Source organism: Drosophila ficusphila, unplaced genomic scaffold, assembly GCF_018152265.1.
Source record: "Drosophila ficusphila isolate 14025-0441.05 unplaced genomic scaffold, ASM1815226v1 contig_198, whole genome shotgun sequence".
Lineage (NCBI taxonomy): Eukaryota > Metazoa > Arthropoda > Insecta > Diptera > Drosophilidae > Drosophila > Drosophila ficusphila.
Genome location: NW_025064092.1, coordinates 11,493,147 through 11,513,773, shown reverse-complemented (window position 1 = coordinate 11,513,773; position 20,627 = coordinate 11,493,147). Strand labels below are relative to the sequence as shown.

Genomic DNA, 20,627 nt, shown 5'->3' with positions numbered 1-20,627 from the left:
CCAAAAATTTTGTCCATTTCCACCTACTAATGGATTATGTTCGCCTGGTACCTTAAAGTGGATTTTGGCAGATTTCTGAAATTGATATCCGAGTTTCAAGCCCAGCATTGTCAGTGATGCTCAATCCACAAATCTAGTATTTTGTGTGGATCGTACATAGTCAAGTTTCGAACCACGATCTTTAATAGCATCTGCGTATGAAAAATGTTGCATACCTTAGGGGGCTGCTGATTTTTATTTTCGAATTTTGCAGCCGCTTTCTAGGTATTTCTGTTCGCCTGGTATTTCGTTTTCAGAAATTGCCAATTTGGCTGTCTAGTCGGACAATGCTCCTCGGGACAATAAATTCGATTTTCAGCTGCTATGCGTTTAGCTACTCATAAACCCCCAAACCAACAAAAAAACACATTTTATTTAATTTCATTTTTATTATAACAAGTAATTCTAAACCAATTCGATATTTAAAAATAAAAAAATTCACTTTGCTCGTCCAAGGCGAATAATTTCTGCTGCTCCTCGATGAATCCGCGAACGAGCTGCTTTCGTTGATCGAAACCTGGAAGACTAAAAAAAATGATTTTTGGTACATTTTCGCAAGCAAATTGCCATGAACTGAATTGCAAACACCAGGCCAACATAACCGCTTAGCAGGTGCAAATCGATCAGCTGATCAGCTTAACTTGGCTTGTTTAGTGTTGAGCGCGTGACAAGTTATTCTTGTAACGCCAACAACAACCACATGGGAATTTATTAATTACTCGTGCGCGAAGTGCCACTTTCGTGACACGCACAAAGAATCAACATGGTTTGGCATCTCTGGTCTGATACTTACTTTAAAGAAACGGTACCTTCCAGCGGGATGGCTTTCTGATTGGTGGGGACAGGGAGGGAAAGCGTAACAAGGACAGCTATCTTATGAAAATAACAGTTATTTGAATAAGATCAGATTTACCAGCTGCAACCTGCTACGAGTTATGTTGGCCTGGTGTATAAAATCGATTTGAAAGCAAAATCGGCTGCTTTTTTTAGCGGTTTAGGGAAGAAACAACTTACAGCCGAACAAAGTATAGTTTTGGGAAACCAAAGTGGCCCAACTAGCTATGCCACCGAATGCAATTTAATCTCTTTGAGCCAAGTTTTACCATTTTCTTGGATTATTAAATGTTAATAAAAATGAACAAATAAATATTAAATAAACAAAATAACAAAATATTATAGTTGTAAAGATAGTAAATAAGTCTAAACTCTAAGTAAAAAATTTTGTAAGCTTTAAGCAAAACTGAAAATGATACTGGAAATAAAGCAAAATTATTGAATTGAATTGAATTGAATGCAATTTAATTGTTATTTAACTGATCCTTTAGTTAGTTCATAAAAACTGATTTGGGAAAGATTAGTTGACAATTTTGGTAGAAAACAATGTATTTTGAGTGGTTTTTCGGATGTAAAAAGGCAAAAAAGTGACTTACAGCGGAACCAAATACTGTTTTGAGCACCTTATGACCACAGTTAACGAGCCCAATCACTTTTTGGACGATTCAAAAAAAATGATTTTTGGCCAATTTTAGCAAATTTTCATAAGGGGTTACATCGTCATTTTTTGCGAAAAATGGCAAAATTTCAACTTTTTTGGGTGTTTATACCATCGGATTCAGAATTTTATCACGAGTTCAACGAAGTATGCCATTCCACATTTGGAAGAATATTTCCGGAGATAATGAAAAAAACACCATATTAATGTCTCAATTTGAAACTCTTGATTCTCGCACGAAAAATGTTGATTTTTGGGTTTTTCGGCTTTTATTTGAAATCTCTTCGAGGCGGAGGGACGCATTTCGATCTCAGCGGCACAACAAGATGAGTGCCAGCAACCCCGAAAGGAATGAGAGCCAGACTAATGCCCCAGAACTTTTATCGTGGCAATTTTCAACTTGTTGGTCAATCGCAGGCCGGCGATCTTCGTGGCTGGTTGCCCCTCGTACTTGCAGTGGTCATTATTCCCGAGCCCCGTCAGAGAAGAGCGATAAAGAGATGTGATTTATTGGTTTCCTAAGTGATAACGAACAGAATAGCAACAAGGAGGAGGCACTAGCTCATCCACAATATAAAAACAGGCAAAAAAAAAGAACACTGACTACTGGATCTCGCCGGTGATGAGCTTCTTGAGGGTGCACTCGCCGGCGCCCAGCTTGTGGAGGATGGCCAACACCTCCTCGCGGTAGCGGTCCATGTGGCCCATCTCCTCCGGGGAGTACTCCTCGCGGTCGAAGCGCGTCATCCGCCAGATGACGTTCAGCTTGGCCTCGATCAGCACGTAGTTGGAGGCGGGGCAGAAGCGCGGGCACAGCTCGTTGATGAAGTGGATCATGTCCTGCACGCTGCACGAGTTGATCCGGTTGTTGATGGTGTTCAGCGCGAAGTCCTGGTACTTGGCCATCTTCGTGTGCGGGAACACGTTCTCGCAGGTGGTGCACCGCCAGTCCGGCTGCAGGGTGCGCGTCTGGACGGGGATCACCAGGCCGCGGCAGCCCTGCTCGCGGCAGAAGAGCGCCGACAGGAAGGTTCCGTTCTCCTGCAAAGGGAGAGTAATCGGTGGGGGGTTAGTGGGTCTACAAATCAGTGGGGATCAGTGGGGGGAAAGCTGCCCAAGTCACCACGGAACTGCAACTTGCAACTGGAAACTGAAGAACTGGCATATCAGCATGCTCAAGGGGATCGGAATGGGTGTTAGTAGCCCGGCATTCGAAGCATTAGGTTCGGTTCGGTTGGGAGTACTACGTATTCCATAAAGTACAGGCGAACCCAATGAGAGTACGATCTGATTCAAAATGATTGCATTCCATTCGTGCTTTGGGGGTTATAGACTGTTTGTGTTGTTCTGAGATCATTCGACTTGCATGCCAATGTACCAATGTGTCTGAGTCCTCCTCCCTACGATTTTATGTGTTTCGCCCAAAGTTCATAGTTCGACCCCCTTTCAGCCGAGCCCCGTGGGATGTAAATCATAAGCTAATTTAATTAGGAACGCAGGCGGCCACTGGCAGCGCTGAAAAGACCGCCATGAGGCCATGAGGCCACGAGGCCATTATTCAACTCATCCCAAAGAGGCGGAAAAGCACTCACATAAATAGACGCACGAACACACCGCCACACTCGCACTTTCCCAGCTGGCCAAGAAAGTGTCGTTGAGATTCAGGGGAACGCTTTTCGGATTCCGATAATTGCTCTTCTTGGCCGACAGATTGCGGGGCTCCCACGTTTTATTTGTGTATCCGATGGATACCCAAACTCATGGCCAAAAGGAATCGTGCGTGTTCTGATAGGCTTATATGCCAAAAGCGGATAGAGCAATAAAAGCCGAAAGATGGAGTCCTTGTAACACAGGGGATTGGGAGTTCCCAATGCACAGCCAAACACTTGAAGAGGCGGAGAATTCTCCTGTCTTCAGCACTTATAAATATATCCAAAAAGCTCTTCCCAGAAGCGCCGTCGTTCAGTAAAATTAGAACTCATCGCCGAAGGCAGAGCCCAGCAAAGCTCTCGCCTTGCTCCCGAGGCACTTCAGCACCACAATCACTACTCAGTGCAGTTTGGGTCACCTGCCCCACCAGGATCTAGCTGCCCCACCAGTCGCATCCACTCCCCATCGCCCTACTCACTGTGTTGTCGTGGCATCTGGCGCAGTCGCAGGCAAAGTGCTTGGTCATCTTGAGGAAGATGTTGCGCGTGAGGTTGCCCCAGAGGATCTTGGTGTAGGTGGTGGTGATCTCCCCGCCCGCCGGGATGGCCCTCGCCGCCCGCACCACCGCCAGCCGCCCCTCCTGGAAGTGGTGGCTGGCGTTGGGCGTGCACTCGTGGTTCATGATCGCCGTCAGCGGGAAGAGGCCGCGCAGCAGGGTCTCGTGGCCGCCGGAGCGGCAGGGCGCCTCGAAGGCGTTCGTGTTCAGCACGCCCACGATGCGGAACAGCTGGTCCATGAAGGCGCGGTCCGTGGTGGGGAAGTTGCGGAAGCACTGGGCCGCCTTGATGATCTCGCGGCGGTACGCCCGCTCCGCATTGGCCTGCATCGCGTCCACCAGGCGCCGCTGCTCCTTGCCCAGGTGGAAGACGCGCACGGCGGTGAGGATGCGCAGCGAGAGTGGGTTCACCTGCTCCTGCTCCTCCGCGGCGTCGGCGTCCTTGGGCTGCCAGCGGCGGAAGTGCTCGCACTCGGCCCGGTGCGCCTCCGAGTCCGCGCAGGTGGAGCAGACGGGCAGCGTGCAGCGGTGCCGGCAGAGGAAGCCCTCCTGGGGCAGCGGCTCGTGGCAGCAGACGCAGCTGCTCAGCTGGCCCTTCCGCGCCGTCGGACCCGTGACCAGGGCGCGCTCCTGGAAGATCAGCTCCCCGGCGGCGATGTCCCGCGTGGCGAACACCCCGCGCCCGGCCACCGCCGAGGAGCGGATCGTCCAGTTGGGCCGCTCCTCGCGCAGCTCGCCCAGGTGCGCGTCGATCAGGGCGGCCAGCTGCTCGGGCGTCGTCTCCCGGCAGGGGGCCATGTGGGCGCCCAGGGCGGCCAGGGTGCTGTCCCTTTGGCTCCTCGGCGGCTTGGGGGTGTTCGCAGTGTCTGGGGAGGACATGCGGACGGACTGCGAGGAACTGCGATTGCGGTTGCGATTGCGGAGGGAACTGCGGCGAACCAACGACGCGACGCGCGCAACTCGGCGATGATGAAGAGGAGGTCTCCGCGCAGCCGAGCGGTCTGTGCGGGAATGGCTAAGGCGACAGCCGCGCCACCAGCAACATGAGCAGCAGCAGCAGCAGCAACAGCAACAGCAACAGCAACAGCAGCAGCAGCAACAGCAACACCCGGCACAACAGCAACAACTGACTGCTGACGGCGGAACAAACCCGGCGAAGCAGCGACGCTTATGACGTGGACACGCCGACGCCCTCGGAGAGCATTAGACACAACCAAAGAAACACAAATTAGAGGCGGCCGCCAAGGGGGAGGGGGAGGGGGAGGAGGAAGGGGGAGGGACACAGCGACAACGACGACAGTCGAATATGATTTTTCCAAGGCACACGCACACCGAAAGCACTCAGCACTCGCCAGTGCCGCCGAGTTCCCACTTTCGGAAGCCAAAAAGGCTTTTCTTTTGCGAAGGGAAAGAGTTCGGGAAACCAGGCAATCGAATATTAAAATTAATAATGAAACATGCTGTTGTATAATATAATAATAATATAATATGTGGAATGAAAATCAATTAACTGGCAGCCAAATCATCATCATGGAGGAGCATGGATATTTGTGATTTAATGTTGCGCATTCTGAACATCTTCAAATGCATCCGAATCAAGATAAGTTAGTGCTTGGAGTGCAAGATATCTATGATTAGGTTCTCGGGAATACGGATTCGTGGGAGATTCCGCAGTTGGGAACGCGGAGGCGCCTCGAGTGCTCCGCTGGGCAACAGAGACATTTGGCTGGGACGCCGCAAAGCGGATTTTGCTTTTGACTCTTATTCAATTTGTGCCTGAGCTGTTGCTGCTGTTGTTGCTGTTGCTGCTGCTGTTGTTGTTGTTGCTGTTGCTGCTGCTGTTGTTGTGTGGTTGCTATTGTTGCGTTCAATTGGATTCGCCGGGGGGGAGGGGAAAGCATTGATGCAGCAATCGGGCATTCAGCCATCAAAGAACGTTTCCCGCTGTCAATTTGTTCGCCAAACACCTCGGCGTGTATGCCTCCCCTTCCCCTCCCCTTCCCCCTCTTACCACCTCCGCCTGCGGTTGGTTATGGATGCCATAAAGTGAGGCGAAGCCATAGAACCACCCACCACCCTCCACCCGTTCCCATCTCCCCTCCCATTCCGATTTGTTCCGGCGCCAAACTGAGGCAATTGAGCAGCTGGAAAGATTGCTGGCGGAGATGCAGCCACCAGCCACCAGAAGGGGGCGTGATTGCCTCCCCTGCCACTCCCACTGCTAGAAATGGGTGCACCTCGCCTGCTGAATGCCACCAAAGGCTGCTCCTAGGCGCCACAACCTCTGCTGCGGCAGTTGGTTGGCTGCGGCACGGATTTGCATTACGAAGGTTTGTTCGTATATGAGCCGCCATCCACTGCCCACTCTCCACCTCCCAGGTTGCCACTGCATGTGGCAGTGCGTGTGGCAGGGACATAAATTGAGACGCCGCCACCCGAGGAGTTGCGTGCGGCAGTGACAAGCGGAGCGGAGTCAAATGGGCTTCGTGACACGTGACCAGGTGGAAGCCACCATGAAGTGGAGTGGGATGGGATGTAATGGGGATGGGATGGGATGTGTTCCGTGTTCCGTGCTCCTTCGTGACTGTCACGCACTGTCACATGTCGGGGAGGGTGTCCCAAGTGTCCTGAGTATCCTGGGGAGTGGACTCGTCCTGCCGCGCCCCAGTTCCGGCGCAGTTTGGCGGGCGTACGTAAATCAGCTGCGAACGCAAGTCAGCGCCTCCCTTCGCAGAAGCGCCTGCCCCGCCCCCCCGTTGGGAATCTATTTTCACTCCTCGCCCGTTTCATTGGCCCCAATCGAACGGAGGCAGAACGGAGGCCGAACGGAGGAGACACACTCGAACGCCGACTGCCGAATGCCGAATGCCGAATGTCCAAAAGAGCAATTCAGAGCCCTAAAGTCAGATGAAAGTGGCAGTGGCACACAGTGCGCACGGAATGCGCTCCATCGGTGGAAGCACAATCTATTCTCAGCTGGTTGGCCAAGGGAGCAGCGTAGTGCGGTTGCCCGCAGGGGAAAGAGTATGGCACCGAAATACCCGACGAGTCTGAAATGTTTTCATTGTCCGGCCGTTTCGTGGGCCTTCCGCCTCAGCTGCGAGGAATCTCTGCGCAGTTTACACTCGTTTTCTCGTTCTTTTGGGGGCACACAATGGTGAGGGGGAGGGGGAGGGAGAGGGGGAGGGGGAAAGCGAAAGCAAAACAAGGGTCTAAAATTAATGTGGACTGACGCGCGACTGGGTCAAAGGGGTATTTAAAGACTGCCGCGATATGCGATCTTTGACAGCCCGAATCCGAATCAGAATCTGAATCCGAATCAGAATCTGAATCCGAATCCGAATAGATGAGTAATGGAATGTAAGAGGGTGAACTAGTTTCCGAAACTAGTTCAGAAGAACTGTAGTATAGTAGTGGGAATTGCTCAGATGGTTCACAAGCGATTCCAGTTCCTCCGATCTTTCCTTTGGTTCGCAGGGATTGCAGGAAAGAGGATTCCCGTGGTCATGCGCATTCGCTAGATACTCGAACAAGTGTCGCTCCCCACTCGACACTCTTCTGGGAGCCTTTCTCGAGCACGGAGCGGAGCGATCCGGGGTCAAACAGAAGTGGCTACTCACTGGAGGACCGTCTCACGCGAGGAGAAGCACCTCATGCACGGAGGTGCACTGCATCGAGCGTCGCACCCATCTCACAGCTCACACCTCGCCCAGCTGCTGGGAAGACAGACGCCTAAGGAGCCTAAGAAGGATAGAAGCCATGGAGCAGATGGTGGGCCACTCACCGTGGGGTCCTGGCAGCGGACGCACTTGCACAGGAAGTGCTTGGTCATCCCCAGGAAGATCCTGCGCGCGAGCGTCGACCAGAGCAGTTTGGCGTAGGACATGGTCACCTCGGCGCCGGCCGGGATGCGCTCCGTGGCGCAGACCACGATCGTCTCGCCGCCCTCGAAGTGGTGCGCCGCGTTGGGCGTGCACTGGTGGTTGAGGAGCCCGGCCAGCGGGAAGAGGGCGCGCACCAGCACCTCGTGCCCCTGGACGCTGCTGCGGCTCTCGAAGGCGTTCGTGTTGAAGGCGCAGACGGTGCGGTAGAAGAAGTCCAGCATGTCCTGCTCGCGCGGGAAGCGCTCGAAGCAGTCCGCCGCCCGGCGCACCTCCGCCATGTAGTAGCGGTCCATGTTGGCCTGCAGCGCGTACAGCAGCCGCCTGCTCGGCTCGTCCAGGAAGAAGCAGCGCACCACGCTGAGGATCCGCAGGGCCCGCGGCTCGATCCTTTTGCTCTCCAGCGGACGCCACTTGCGGAACAGCCCGCACTCGATCGCGTGCCGCTCTCCTCCGCGGCACTCCGGGCACACAGGCAGCCCGCAGCCGGCGGGGCAGAGCGCCTCCGCGTCGGAGGAGCCCGGCGGCAGGCGGTAGCAGAGCGTGCAGGTGCGCAGGTTGCTCGACCGGTGCGCCGTGGGGCCCACCAGCAGCGTGTGCTCCCGGAAGAGCTCCTCGCCGGCGGCCACGTCGCGCGTGGCGAAGATGCCGCGGCCCGAGATCGGGGAGTCGGCCACCCGCCACGAGGGATCCTTTGGGCCGCAGCGCGCCCAGGTGGATGTCGATCAGCTCGGCCAGCTCCTGCGTGGAGGCGCTGATCGTCATCTGCTGCTGCGAGGAGCGCGGTTGCTCCTCCGCATCGGGCTGGCTGTCGGACATGTCGATCGGTTTCCGCTGATTCCGCTGATTACGCTGATTCCGCCGATTACCGAAACCGAAACGCAACTGAGCGGCGCGCGGCGCAAACTCTGCGATCGAACGCGCGATCTTCCGAGATTTCTCGCTTTTATCGCTTTCATCGGAGTGCCAGCTAATTATAGGCGGCGCGGCTCTCGGATTTCCCGACCGTTTGCTGGACAGGCACAGCTGGCGGATGTGCGCCGCCGAGATGTAAGCACCAGCCCCTAAATGCCAGCTGAGGTCACAGCCCACTGAACGCACTGCACTGAACGCGCTGCTGGTTTGCGGATTTAGTTCAAAATGAAGTGGGGAGTGGGGAGCATTCTCGAATTCTTAACGAAGCTTTGTATGCGAACATCCAATGTCCAATGTACAATTTCATAAGGAAAAAGAAAACAAACAGAATTTGTATGAGCGCAGCATGTAGCATGCTTTTAAGCGCGTTCTGCCAACCGATATTCCACATACGCCATGTAAACACGAGGCAGTTAGTCCAGTGGTACGCAAACTAGCATTGGCAACCCACAGACCCGCAGCTATCGACACTCTGTTTCGGTTCTGTTACGTCTGCTAGTCCAGTCTCAGGTCCACCCTGCGTATACGTAATGCGCAATGCAGGAAGCATAGCATACATTGCGGCGCACTCACATTACGCATACGCAATGTAAACAAAAGGCAAGGCTTTGCCAAGACGATAAGGAATCAATAAGGCTAACATTCTATATATAATCCTCATCTTAATGCTGAGGTTTGGTTTACTTTTCTCATTTGTGACACATGTGTTGTTAAAGTACTTTAATTTGCTTTACAGATTCTGCACTAAATAAATACACAATTAAAAAAAAAAAGTGTAAACAAGTCTTACCAACGCGGAGTGATATACATGGAATCGCATATGAAAACCACTGCAAGCCCTTCATTTTCGATTTATTTATGATCGCACTCCCAAGCGAGCCAACTGGCATTACGCATACGCAACGTGAACACTGAAAAAAATCATTATTGTGTGGTAAGAAAGAAAAGGCAGTGGCTATTCTGTTTCCGTTTAATTTCAGTTTAATCTTGAACATGACACACATCGCCTTCGGGTTTTGGATGCATTCGCAGTTTTAGTGAGTTAGATTCAAACACGAACTGGACTTAAACGAGGGGTTCGATAAATGCTTCTGTTAGTACACTACAAATTCGAGGGGGAGGAGGAGGAGAGGGGTTTGGGGAGGGGGATTGGGGATTGGGGATTGGGAACCCACTGCATGTGGTCACTTATCATATAGTATACATTGCACTCTCTTAATTCTGACTGCTTGTATGTACATATTGCTTTCTGATCTCTTCTTTTCTATGGCTTCTGCTTCCTCTTCTTTTATTGCACTCTTAACAATTACTTTTACAATTACCGAAACAAAATTAAGGGAGGGGGAGAGTGGGAAAGGGCAAAGGGGCGGGGTCACGAGGCACAATAAATAGTTGCAAGCACTTACATAACTGCATTCAAGTGGAACAATTGGGGATTAACATGTAGAATAGAAATCATTAAGATTAGTGTTTAGCTTTGTATGTTACACAAGGCACGTGGCACGCGGCACTTGGCACTCGGCAGGTGGCAGGTGGCACTTGGCAGGCGGTGAAACGGTGGGAGTCCACATCAGTTGCGGAGCACCTAGTACTGGTACCAGGGCTGCCGGCGCACCCACTGCAGCCGATTGCTGGTCTGGTCGGAGCGGATCTTGATGCTGGCTCCCTCGGCGGCGCGCACCGTCTCCTTCACCTGCGAATCAGATAAGAGAGGGTAAGAGATAATAAGAGAGGATAAGACAGGATAAGAGAGGATAAGAGATAAGAGAGGATAAGGCAGGATAAGGGAGAATAAGAGAGCATAAGAGAGGATAAGAGAGGAGCAAGGGGAGCTATCCAGCACTTACGCTCTGCATGAGGTTCTGGGCGTTGCCCACCAGCATCTCGGTGGCCTCGCGATCCTCGTCCGATCCCTGGGCGCCCAGCATGGTGGCCTTCACCGTGGAGAGGATCTTCAGCTGGGTGCCGATGGTGGGGATGCGCTCGCACACCTGCAGCAGGTTGGTGCGGATGCGCCGGTCGGTGCACTGGCGGGCCAGCTCCTTGGCCAGCCGGGTCACGTCCTCCGATGCCTCGGCGATCTTCTTGGCCGTCGCGATCAGCTCCCGCTTGCTGCCGCGCGAGTCCGAGAGCACCAGCTCGCTGAGCCGCGCCATCAGGATGGCCATCCGCTTGGCGGCCGCGATGATCTCGTTGTCCTTCGAGGACCACTGCCGCACCTCCTGGTGCAGTCCGCGGGCGGCGATCTGTCCATGGGATATTAAAGATTAAAGAAGGTGAGTGAGTCACCCGTTTGGTTCCCGATTCCCCTGTTAGCTCACCAGGATCGGCTGGTTGGCGTGCGGCATCGTGCGGAAGACGCCCTCGTCCTCGTCGTCCGTCTCCGGCGGAGGCGGTCGCACCGGGGCCAGTCCCTCCCTGGGCAGCGGCGGCCTTGGCGGCGCCCTTTCAGCTGCAAAGGAGGAGAGGAGGGGTGGTAAGTATGAGTACTGATACTAGGATAGCAGGACAGCTCACCGCTCTGGCTGGACAGGTGCAGGGCGCTCAGCTCGGGCACGGGCGGCGGCAGGGAGGCGGGCAGCGGCGGCGGCTGCGGCGGGGCGATGGCCTCCCGCACCTCGCGCACGTCGCCGAGGAGCCGCTGGAAGGAGCTCTTCCAGGCGGCGGCCGCCGCGGGGTCCGCGATGTTGGTGGCCACCAGCTTGGCGTCGCCCACCATGGCGGGCAGGGAGCGCTCCAGCCGGTTGGCGGCCGCGTTGAGCCGCTCGGTGAAGACGGGGTCCTCGGAGTTGTCCGCCTCCTGCTTGGCGACCAGCAGGACGCGGTTGATGAGCCGCGCAATGTTCGAGGTGTTGTCCACCATCTTCTGGGGCTGGCGCGCGTGGATGGCGTCCTCGCAGAGCTTGGCATAGACCTGCATGTGCTCCTCGGAGGTCCGGATGAAGTCGGCCGGGTCGGTGGCCTGGTCGCAGAGGGTGCGCATGCGCAGCACCGTGTCCGCGTACTGCTGCTTCAGGTTCTGCAGGTGCTCGTCGGCCGCCTTGCTGCCCGGGTAGTTCATCCGGATGCGGCCCGCGCTCACCAGCTGCGGCGTGAGCGAGTCCACCTGGGCGGCCGAGGAGAGCAGCGTCTCGGCGATCTTCTTGTTCCCACAAGCTCCTCCGGCGGCCACCATGCGCGAGGTCTTCGAGGCGCGGTCGCTGAACGCCTGCAGGTTGGCCGCCTTCTGGCCGAAGTTCTGCTCCCGCCCCGGCGTGCCCTCCGGCTGGAGCACCGCCTCGGTGAACTGCTTCAGCGGGGTGCTCACGTCCATGAAGTCCTGCACGATGCGGTTGACCAGTGCGTTCTGGACGGCCGCCTTCAGCTCGTGCAGCTTCTGGGTGAGCTGCTTGGCCGCCTGCTGGGCCGCCGGGCCCGAACCCGCCGCCTGCCGCTTCAACCGCTCCACTTCGTCGCACAGCTGCTGGATCTCGGCCTTTTGGTGGCCCGGGCAGCCCTCGGCCACCTTGCGGCCCTCCTCCACGATGAGGGCCACCGCCCGCTCGCCCAGTCCGCCGTCGCTGAGCTCCGGGTGCTGCAGCCACTTGACCGCCTGCTCCAGGCGGCCCTGGATGGTGTGCGCCGTCTGCTGGACGCCGGCCTTGTCCACGCCGAGCACCGCCCGGTGGACGAGCGCCTGCAGCTCGGCGAGCCGCTCGCGGATGCCGCGGGCGAGCGCCTCCGCCTGGGGCGTCTGGCCCTGGCCCTCCTGGCGCAGCTCGCAGAGGCGGTCGGCCATGGCGGAGACCTCGTCGGCGAGCTTGCGCACCGGGTAGGCGTCCTGGGGCAGGCAGCGCTCGGAGATCTCGGCCGCGTTGTCCAGCACCTGGCGGAGCGCCTTCTCGCCGACGCCGCCGCGCAGGGCGTAGGGGTTGGAGAGCCACTCGCCGGCCAGCTGCAGCTTGGTGGCGATCGCGTTGGAGAGCTTCTTCAGCACGGTGAGGTTGTCCAGCTCGCTGGTGTCCTCGTCGTAGGTGGTCAGCTGCAGCACGCGGATGATCTCCTGCAGCTCGTCGCTCATCCGCGCGGCCAGGTAGTTGCGGTTCTCGGCCGCCTCCTCGGCGCCGCGGCCCTGCTGCTCCACGATGTGGATGTAGACCTTCATGCTGCAGATGAGGATGGGGGCCAGGGTCTTGACCTGCTCCAGGCAGCGGACGAGCGTCTCGGAGTGCACCTGGTGGGTGAGCTCCTTCTCGCGCGCCCCCACCTCGCGGTGCACCTTGCCCAGGCAGGGCGAGAGGTCCTTGAGGAAGTGCACCAGCTGCTCCATGGAGCCGACCACCTCGGCCACCGCCAGGTAGTCCAGCACCCGCTTGCACTCCTGCACGATCTTGCGCACCTCGCTCTCGTCGAAGCAGAGCAGCAGCGCGGAGGTGCCCTGCAGGATGCCGCGGCTGCCCTCGATCAGCTTCTTGCGCGCCGGGCCGGAGTACGGGTCCGCGCGCAGCATCTCGGAGGCCTCCTCCAGCAGCTGCGAGGCGCCCTCCACGCGCTGCAGCGCCGCCGGCATGTCCTGCCGCAGGACCTTGTCGTCGGAGCTGTTGATCGTCTCGCGGCCGACCTTCACCAGGTTCGCCACCGCCGCCGAGACCACCTGCACCGGCCGGCTGAGGTCGGGCATCGCGTTGCCATCCTCGGCCTCCTCGTGCAGGATCACCAGGCGGGACACCTGCCGGCGGAGAGAAGACAGAGGTGAGCTAACTGGTAACTGGGAGTCCGCTCCTGCTGCTTCTAAGTGCACGATTCGATTCGATTCCCTGCTGAACACGAGTTCGGCATCCCAACGAATCTAATCTCCGTTCAGGGAACGTTGGAGCAGCAACCCATCCCCTCCTGCTCTGCACTCCCCCCAAACGCTCCTCTCAAGCGCGCTGACTGATCAATCAGTTCCACTAAGGTGTGGGGGTCACTCTCGTTCCATTCACGCACTCCGAGGTGAAGATCCGCAGAGCGTGGGCGCCACCACGGAACGCCACATGGCGCGGACTTGACATCAGCACCTGCTCAAGGTGATTCCGACCATGGCTGACTGGCTGAATGGCTATATCACTATATCACTATATGGCTATGTGGCTAGGTGGCTGCTATTTATGGAGAGCGAACGAGCGGCGTCGCTAATCGCCACTGAGCCCCACTAAACCGAAACCATTCGAAGACTGGTCTCAGCGGGCGTAAGCGGGGGATTAGACGGCTCACCGCTTACCGCTCACCGCTCACCAGCCAGCAATTGGGCTGCTTGATTGACTAATTAGGCCGCCAAGCAGCCCGCTGGTCGGGATGGAACCCCCAGTGCCCAGGGGGCACATCACATCTGATTGATGTGCTGAGCGATCGCCTTAATTCGCTTGCCCAATCCCTCGTCCCACATCCCTCGTCCCACTTCCCTCCCCTCGGCGGATGACTCATGCGGCGGGGTTGCTTTTGGCACATCCCACCCATCCGGTGGGTGCCCACCGCCCACCTACACACACTACACCCACACTCGCACACCTCCGATTTGCTTTTGGCGTTGCCGTGATTTCATTTTCATGGCTTGTCCGTCGTAAATGTTTTTATTTTTCCCCCGAAAGTTGCCGAGTTGCCGAATGTTGTTGCCGCCGCTGTTGGATTTTCCTAAACGTATTCTTGCCGCTATTTCTGGATCTCGGCCAAGTCCCCCCTGCTGCCCCCGTCCGTCTACTCGGTCCGATTCCTCGTTTTCATTTGTTGCGTTATTAAATTAAAATTCTGGCTGTCCCCAGAAGCTCGGAAGCTCAGGTTGGCCACTGATCGGCAGCATCGCTTCTACTATTCTGTTGTGTTCCACCTTACCTATTTTTAGCCCCGTTAAGTAACGTCAGAGCAACAAGACGCCGATCCCCGACCCCCGATCCCCGATCCCCGATCCCCAGTCCGATTTGTTTTCCTTTCGCGATGGAGGGAACACATAAATAAGCGGAACGAGGAGGGGCATCTATCAGAGGGGGGAAATGGGAAAGGGGGTGCGTATATTTAGCATAACACCAACAGATGCCGCACAGGGGCATACTCTATTCCGAGATGATGTCAGGTGCGAGTGGCAGCTAACGATCGAATGGAAATGGAAATGGAAAGGGGTAAGGGGTAAGGGGGAAGGGGAGAAGCGGAGGTGGAAACTCACAGCTTTCGATGCTTCCTCTACCACGTGAGCCTGCACTGGGAAAAGTGTGAAGACTCGTGCATATTGTATGCATTTACATATGCATGTTTACTAAACTCTCGATCAGATAGAAGATTGGATGATCACTGATCAGTGATCGTATGGGACTTTCCCCAGTGCACGCTGGCACGCATTTTTCTCGAGCATTTCGGTGGGCAAGCAGACCTTAGTAATCTGGGAACGTTACCTTCTTGGGCGCCACCTTGCCCCTCGGTTACATGTAAAGCTATGCGGCGGAGAGAGAGTTACTTGAATCGGAATCGGATGTCCCCACCCCCAAGGAACCAAGGAGCCCCACTGCACGGGATGCTTACCTGCTGGGCGACAGGATCTAGGATGCTCTCGATCGTTTTCGTGTGGAAGACGGGCATCTTGGCGGAGCTTCTTCTTCTTCGCGCGCTTTCTTCTCTTTCGGGTTGCTTATCTCGGGTTGCTGCTTTCCTCGCTTTTCTCGCTTTTCCTTCTGCTTGTGGGCCAGATCTGTGTTGACTGACGGAAAACAAAGCATTCAACACTCAGCCAGAACAAATATCGCGGGGTATTTATCTGCATTCCATCTGGGTAACCAGATAAGCGAGGCACACGGAGCCACAGATCTACATAGTTCGCCTTGGGAAGTATTGTTGCTGCTTGGGAGTTCTGTGGGGGGTTGTCTTCTCAAGAGACATGAATTCAAAAGAAGCTCCCACCCATCACGAAATTATTCAGGCGCTAAACATCCAATTGGCTAAACATCCAATTGGAGCGGCCACATTTCAATAAACTCGCATGCCAAGTGCAAGCCCAATTGGAAGTCGATGGAAAGATTCCGAACGGCATTCCGAACAGTAAACCAATTGATGAGCCAACGGCCTTGGCCCAATTCCAGTTCCAGGCGGCTTGTTACAGATTTCACAGAACATCTTACAGCTCAAATGGACTTGGTTCCCCAAGAATGAATCAAGGCACTAATCGTATATTATGAATTATTTAAAAACGATGAGTCCAATTAGTTACAAGACGGTTGGAGGCAACCCATATTCCTCGGTAAACAAAAATTCACTTTCCGAGGGCTTGGGCATTTCCCCGAAAACAACCCACATATATAATATGTATATCGGTTCTGTTCTGTTGATTCAGTTTCGCTTGTTTGGGCTTTGCTTTAATAACGATGACGCATCTCGTGAGGTCACTCGCCAGACTTTCGGGGGATGTCGATATTGGGTGTCCAATTGGAAATGGAATTGGAATTGGAATTGGAAATGGAAATGGAAGTGGAAGTGGAAATGGAACTGAAACTGGCTGTGGTGACGCACTAACTGGCCAAGGGTGCGGACCTTAATTGGCCATGATTTACGGCCAACTGGTGGACAGTGGGAAATGCGGAAGGTGGAAAAGCGAAATCCGCGCCAAAGACATTGAGAACACGATTTCCTCGAGAGGCGAACTAAGTGCTGGGTGCGTGGGAACGAGCTGCGATACAAACTGGTCTTCCTCTACTGGCCTCCAGATATTTGCAGCACGGAGTATTTCTGGACTCTAAGAGCCTGCAGTGCACACACACCCACTGCGCGATGAATGTCTAAATATACGCAGATCTAAATATATAGAAATACTTGTGATGTACGTCTGCCACTTATGGAATTTTGCTTTCGATTGATTTTCGCCATTACGAACGCCCGGTTCGAAATAATAGCCCGATATTTCGAGATGTGGGCTGGGGTTTATTGACTTTTGCTGTTTGTGGCCATTTATGGCTAAAAAATTATAGCAAAATGCTGCACAGGCTCACTCGCCCAGCTGAAACAGGTTGACCTCTTATCAGAAGCTCTACAAGTGCTGCTGGATGAGGTTCCAGTGGGCGAGCTGTGATCACCAACAACTGTTCTCAGGGGAGTCCAATTGGGAGATACGAGCTGCCGCCAATTGGGACAGTGATCGCATGCACACACACACTCAACCGTTTTCGGGGCAACTCGGAGTTCTCGACAACAAAAACTGGATGAAGATCAACCAGAAAATCTCCAGAACGTGATTTCTCTTCAATCTGCGTATTGTTGCATATTACTTCACTGCTTTTTTTGTCTTTGTCACTGGAAATTTATAAATCACCACACCAATACTTCCGCAGCAGCAACAATTGGTTCACACACAGACGCACCACAACAAAAAATAAAAGAAACGGAAAAAAATGAATATAACTAACTAAAACACGGCGGACAAATGCTGTTAGCTGCTGTGCAACAGAAGATATTTTACCGAACAGAATACTGTCTATATGTATGCCGTTATTTAGTTATTTACTTTGTCTGGCTCGATTTTGCTGTGCCCCAACTTTCTTGCCCGACTGTTCTTTCAATACTAAAAAAAGATTTTGATTGGGGGGCGCACACACACACTCAGCACTCGCACACTCAGCCAGTCTGCGTACAGTGGGCCTCATGATCGATGCGGTGAGAACAAATTCAAACTCAAAGCAAATATGTTTATACCTGCTCTTGAATTGCATTACCAAGATAGGTTTCGGGAGCTACAAAGCGCTTGCTCTTTAAAGTCATAAGCCTACGGCAATGGTGATTTTAACGCGGCCGTCCAATAATTCCTACCTAGAGGGGAACTCAATACAGAATTATTTGCAGTATAACCAAATCAATTGTAAGCTTCGATTGCAACCAGGCTAACGCATTAGCCGGCCCACTGTGCTTGGGTGACGCTATTATCGCTGTTCTCAGTTGTTTTTGCCTTGCTCTTTCGCCTCTTTGTCGATGCTTCTTCTTCCGTTGGGGCTTATATCGATAACTGACAGCGATATCGATAGGGCTCCACATTCTAGCAGTGATCGCATATCAAAACGAAAACGAACAAGTTGGCGGTTGGTTCGCAATTAAATAACACCCGCAAATCTGGAAAATCGCCTGTGCGATTGCATAACAGAAATATGCAGCATGTGCATGCGATCTATTTGTAGCGAATTTCTCTATCCCTCGCGTTACGTGCCATGTACTTAAGTTAATCGGGGAAATCGGGTGGGAAATAAATCCAGGGGCCGGGCGCCAAGCAGCATATCTATGTGGGTATTAGACACGCGCTGCACTCCTGCTATTTCCGTTGACTGAGTTTGGGTTTCAGTTTTCAGTTTTCAGTGCCTTCCGTCTGCGTGAGCTGCTGAAAATATAGCAAAATATAAGAAGCCCAAACAAAACGGAAAAACGGAAAAACAGAGAAGAGCACAATGGAGCACTCGTCAATGGGCACGAAGCTCCCATCCATCCCCTGCCAGTGGGAGAAATGTGGGAAACTGAGGTCGGAGGACCCGTTTATCTGATTACTTGAGCAGCTATTCAAGGTGGCTTTTTGGGAAAGGGTCGAAGGTGCAATGCCCTTTTGAGGCTGGGGATATTCATACTTAAATATCCATACATATCTTATAACATCGTAGGATCTCATTCTCCAATTGCCAACGGAATGCGCAATCGTTTTTGAACTATGTATAGCATAAGTAGCTTTAGCGTGCAGACCACACAAATAGCCTGTTGCCATAGGGTACAATAAATCACACCGCTGAACACCACCACCCACAATCCATGACACGATGATCGCCGCCACCCGAAATGACTGAAAATTGCAGGTTTTCCACTGAGCAGCCAGCTATGTTTGTTTTGGCGCGTGCGCATGCGCAGTGTGGCTCGAGTGTGGCTCCACCAATCCACCCATCCAGCAAAGCAAGACCCACGGCTCTGCCCACCGACTGCGGTGGTGCCTCACTGCCTCACGGAAGCGCCGCCAACTGGCGCCGGGGCATTCGTATTCGCGTATTCGCGCACTCGTACTCGTACTCCACCGCATTCCGTGGGCCCCTATAAATATAACGGTCGCAGTGGGGCAGCAATCAAAGCAGCCGCATCGTCAGGGCCTTCAACACCTCGTCTCCAGGATCTAGCCAAGCGAAATGGATAACCGCAGTTTGGTGAGTGGCGATATACCAGGATGGCCCAAGGATTACACCGATTAAAGCGATTAAACCGATTACACCGATTACACCGATATATCCGCGATCGTCTTTTGCAGTTGCTGAGGCTCTCGGTTGTGGTGGCGCTGGTTCTGCTGCTCGTCTGCGTGCCACAAACGGATGCGGGGTATGGGATTACCGAAAACGAAGCACTTGAAAAATGCTGACCCAAAATTAAAAATAAGCTTGTCCTCACGGCAAAATTCGAAACCCTTTCCTCTGGGCCTTAGTTTTTTGAGCTTCGTAACTAAATTGAACTTTTAAGTGTATTGTAACCAAACGAAATTACATATAACATATGCTCTACGTTTCAGTAGCCAAAAAAAGAAGAAAATCGTGATCCACGTGCCGATCCACAAGAAGATTGAGAAGCACATACACACGGTGGTGAAGCACGTGCACCACCACCACAAGCCGCTGGTTCTGAAGGAGGAGAAGAAGGTCATCCACGAGGACCACCGGCCTATCCAGATCCACCAGACCAAGGAGCACATCCACCACCACGAGAAGCACGATCACCACGACCACCACGATCACCACGACCACCACGACCACCACAGCCACCACAACTACCACGAGCACCACCACCCACTGCCGCCGGCGGTGGCGTCTCCCGCTCTACCGGAGCTGGAGGAGGAGGAGGAGCACATCCACCACCACCACAACTACGAGCACAGGGGCGGGTTGCGGGACGACTTCATCGGCGGCGAGGGGAGCAGCAGCGAGGAGCGCTAACCATGTGGCGCCCAACGGGGGGCGCAGACTGATCCGCAGACTGATCGTGATTCCCTAGATACATACCCTTTTTGTTTGTTTTTTTTTTCTAGACTAAGCAGTAGTTCAGTAGTATTAGCGAGTGCTAATAAAGTTTACTTTAGCAGGAGGATAGCTCACTAACTCAAGGGGCAAAGTTGTAAGTGGCCTAGCCTAGACTGTTTGTATTTGGTATCCAGCTTTGCCATTAATTACCGATTTAAGCACTACAAACTGTTAAAAAAAGGGACTCGGTTTTATTTGCTGTCAAAGGGGTGTGTTTGCTAATAAATATATAATACAGATGGCTTCACAGAATAGCTGTTCAATACTTTTAAAACCCTTTTAAAAACTGAGCATAAACAATTGCAAGGGGTGCCCCTTAAAAAATGTGCGAAAAATAAGTAAAAACAAGAAAGGAAGCTAGCTTCGGCAAGCCGAAGCTTATATACCCTTGCAGTCATCAAATATGTCGATATAGTTGTCCGATTTTGATCAAATTTAACTCGTAATTCAAGAGTCGTAAGAACACTCTATATTCCAAAAATCATACTTGTCTGATGAAAAACAACGATGTTATCAATTTATTTCCATTAATTCTATATATAATTTTCGATCCCTCCTATGGCAGCTATATGATAGAGTTATCCGATTTTGATAAAATTTAATCCGAAATTCAATAACAGTTAGAAAACGCCATCTTGAAGAATTCAAGTCGATCTGATGAAAAACAATACAGTAAGATTTTTTTATTTCATTCTCTTGTATTGGAGCTATCCGATATAGTCGGCCGATCCGGCCCGTTCCGACTTATATACTGCGTGCAACAACTACACAACTTTTGGGAAAGTTTCAGCACGATAGCTTTAAAACTGAGAGACTAGTTTGCGCGGAAACGGACAGACGGACAGACGGACAGACGGACAGACGGACAGACGGACAGACGGACAGACGGACAGACGTACATACATATTTCGATTCTGCTCGTGATGCTGATCAAGAATATATATACTTTATGGGGTCTGAGGTGTCTCCTTCACTGCGTTGCAAACTTCTGACTGAAATTATAATACCCTTTTGCTCTGCAAGGGTATAAAAATATCTAATTTCCATTTTTAGGCGGTTGAACTGAAAAA

General features: G+C 53.2%; 4 protein-coding genes across 6 annotated transcripts; 1 reads left to right on the top strand and 3 right to left on the bottom strand.

The window, feature by feature from the left end:
- Positions 1-2,024: 2,024 nt before the first annotated feature.
- LOC122319698 (SET domain-containing protein SmydA-8) lies at positions 2,025-4,799 on the bottom strand. Its single transcript, XM_017199563.2, has 2 exons — positions 3,660-4,799; positions 2,025-2,572 (listed from the first exon to the last, which is right to left on the bottom strand). The coding sequence occupies exons 1-2, from the start codon at positions 4,614-4,616 to the stop codon at positions 2,135-2,137; spliced, it is 1,395 nt and encodes a 464-aa protein (XP_017055052.1). The 5' UTR covers positions 4,617-4,799; the 3' UTR covers positions 2,025-2,134.
- A 195-nt stretch (positions 4,800-4,994) lies between these two features.
- Positions 4,995-8,523, bottom strand: LOC108097332 (SET domain-containing protein SmydA-8). The gene is given in 3 exon segments (XM_017199566.2): positions 4,995-7,450; positions 7,522-8,316; positions 8,318-8,523. Coding segments are annotated over 3 exon segments (930 nt in total). The 5' UTR covers positions 8,438-8,523; the 3' UTR covers positions 4,995-7,435.
- Positions 8,524-9,489: 966 nt separating this feature from the next.
- On the bottom strand, positions 9,490-17,088 carry LOC108097277 (vinculin). 3 transcript variants are annotated; one of them, XM_017199475.1, is made up of 6 exons: positions 17,034-17,088; positions 15,065-15,239; positions 11,051-13,241; positions 10,855-10,985; positions 10,381-10,779; positions 9,490-10,226 (listed from the first exon to the last, which is right to left on the bottom strand). In XM_017199475.1, exons 2-6 carry the CDS (start codon positions 15,119-15,121, stop codon positions 10,119-10,121), a joined length of 2,886 nt encoding a protein of 961 aa, XP_017054964.1. In that variant the 5' UTR covers positions 15,122-15,239; positions 17,034-17,088; the 3' UTR covers positions 9,490-10,118. The 3 variants fall into 3 exon arrangements, with proteins under 3 accessions (XP_017054964.1, XP_017054965.1, XP_017054966.1); XM_017199476.1 differs by having other exon boundaries at positions 16,989-17,077; XM_017199477.1 differs by lacking the exon at positions 17,034-17,088 and adding an exon at positions 16,936-17,006.
- Positions 17,089-18,678: 1,590 nt separating this feature from the next.
- Positions 18,679-19,482, top strand: LOC108097079 (uncharacterized histidine-rich protein DDB_G0274557). The gene is made up of 3 exons (XM_017199121.1): positions 18,679-18,696; positions 18,798-18,865; positions 19,053-19,482. Exons 1-3 carry the CDS (start codon positions 18,679-18,681, stop codon positions 19,471-19,473), a joined length of 507 nt encoding a protein of 168 aa, XP_017054610.1. The 3' UTR covers positions 19,474-19,482.
- Positions 19,483-20,627: the final 1,145 nt, after the last annotated feature.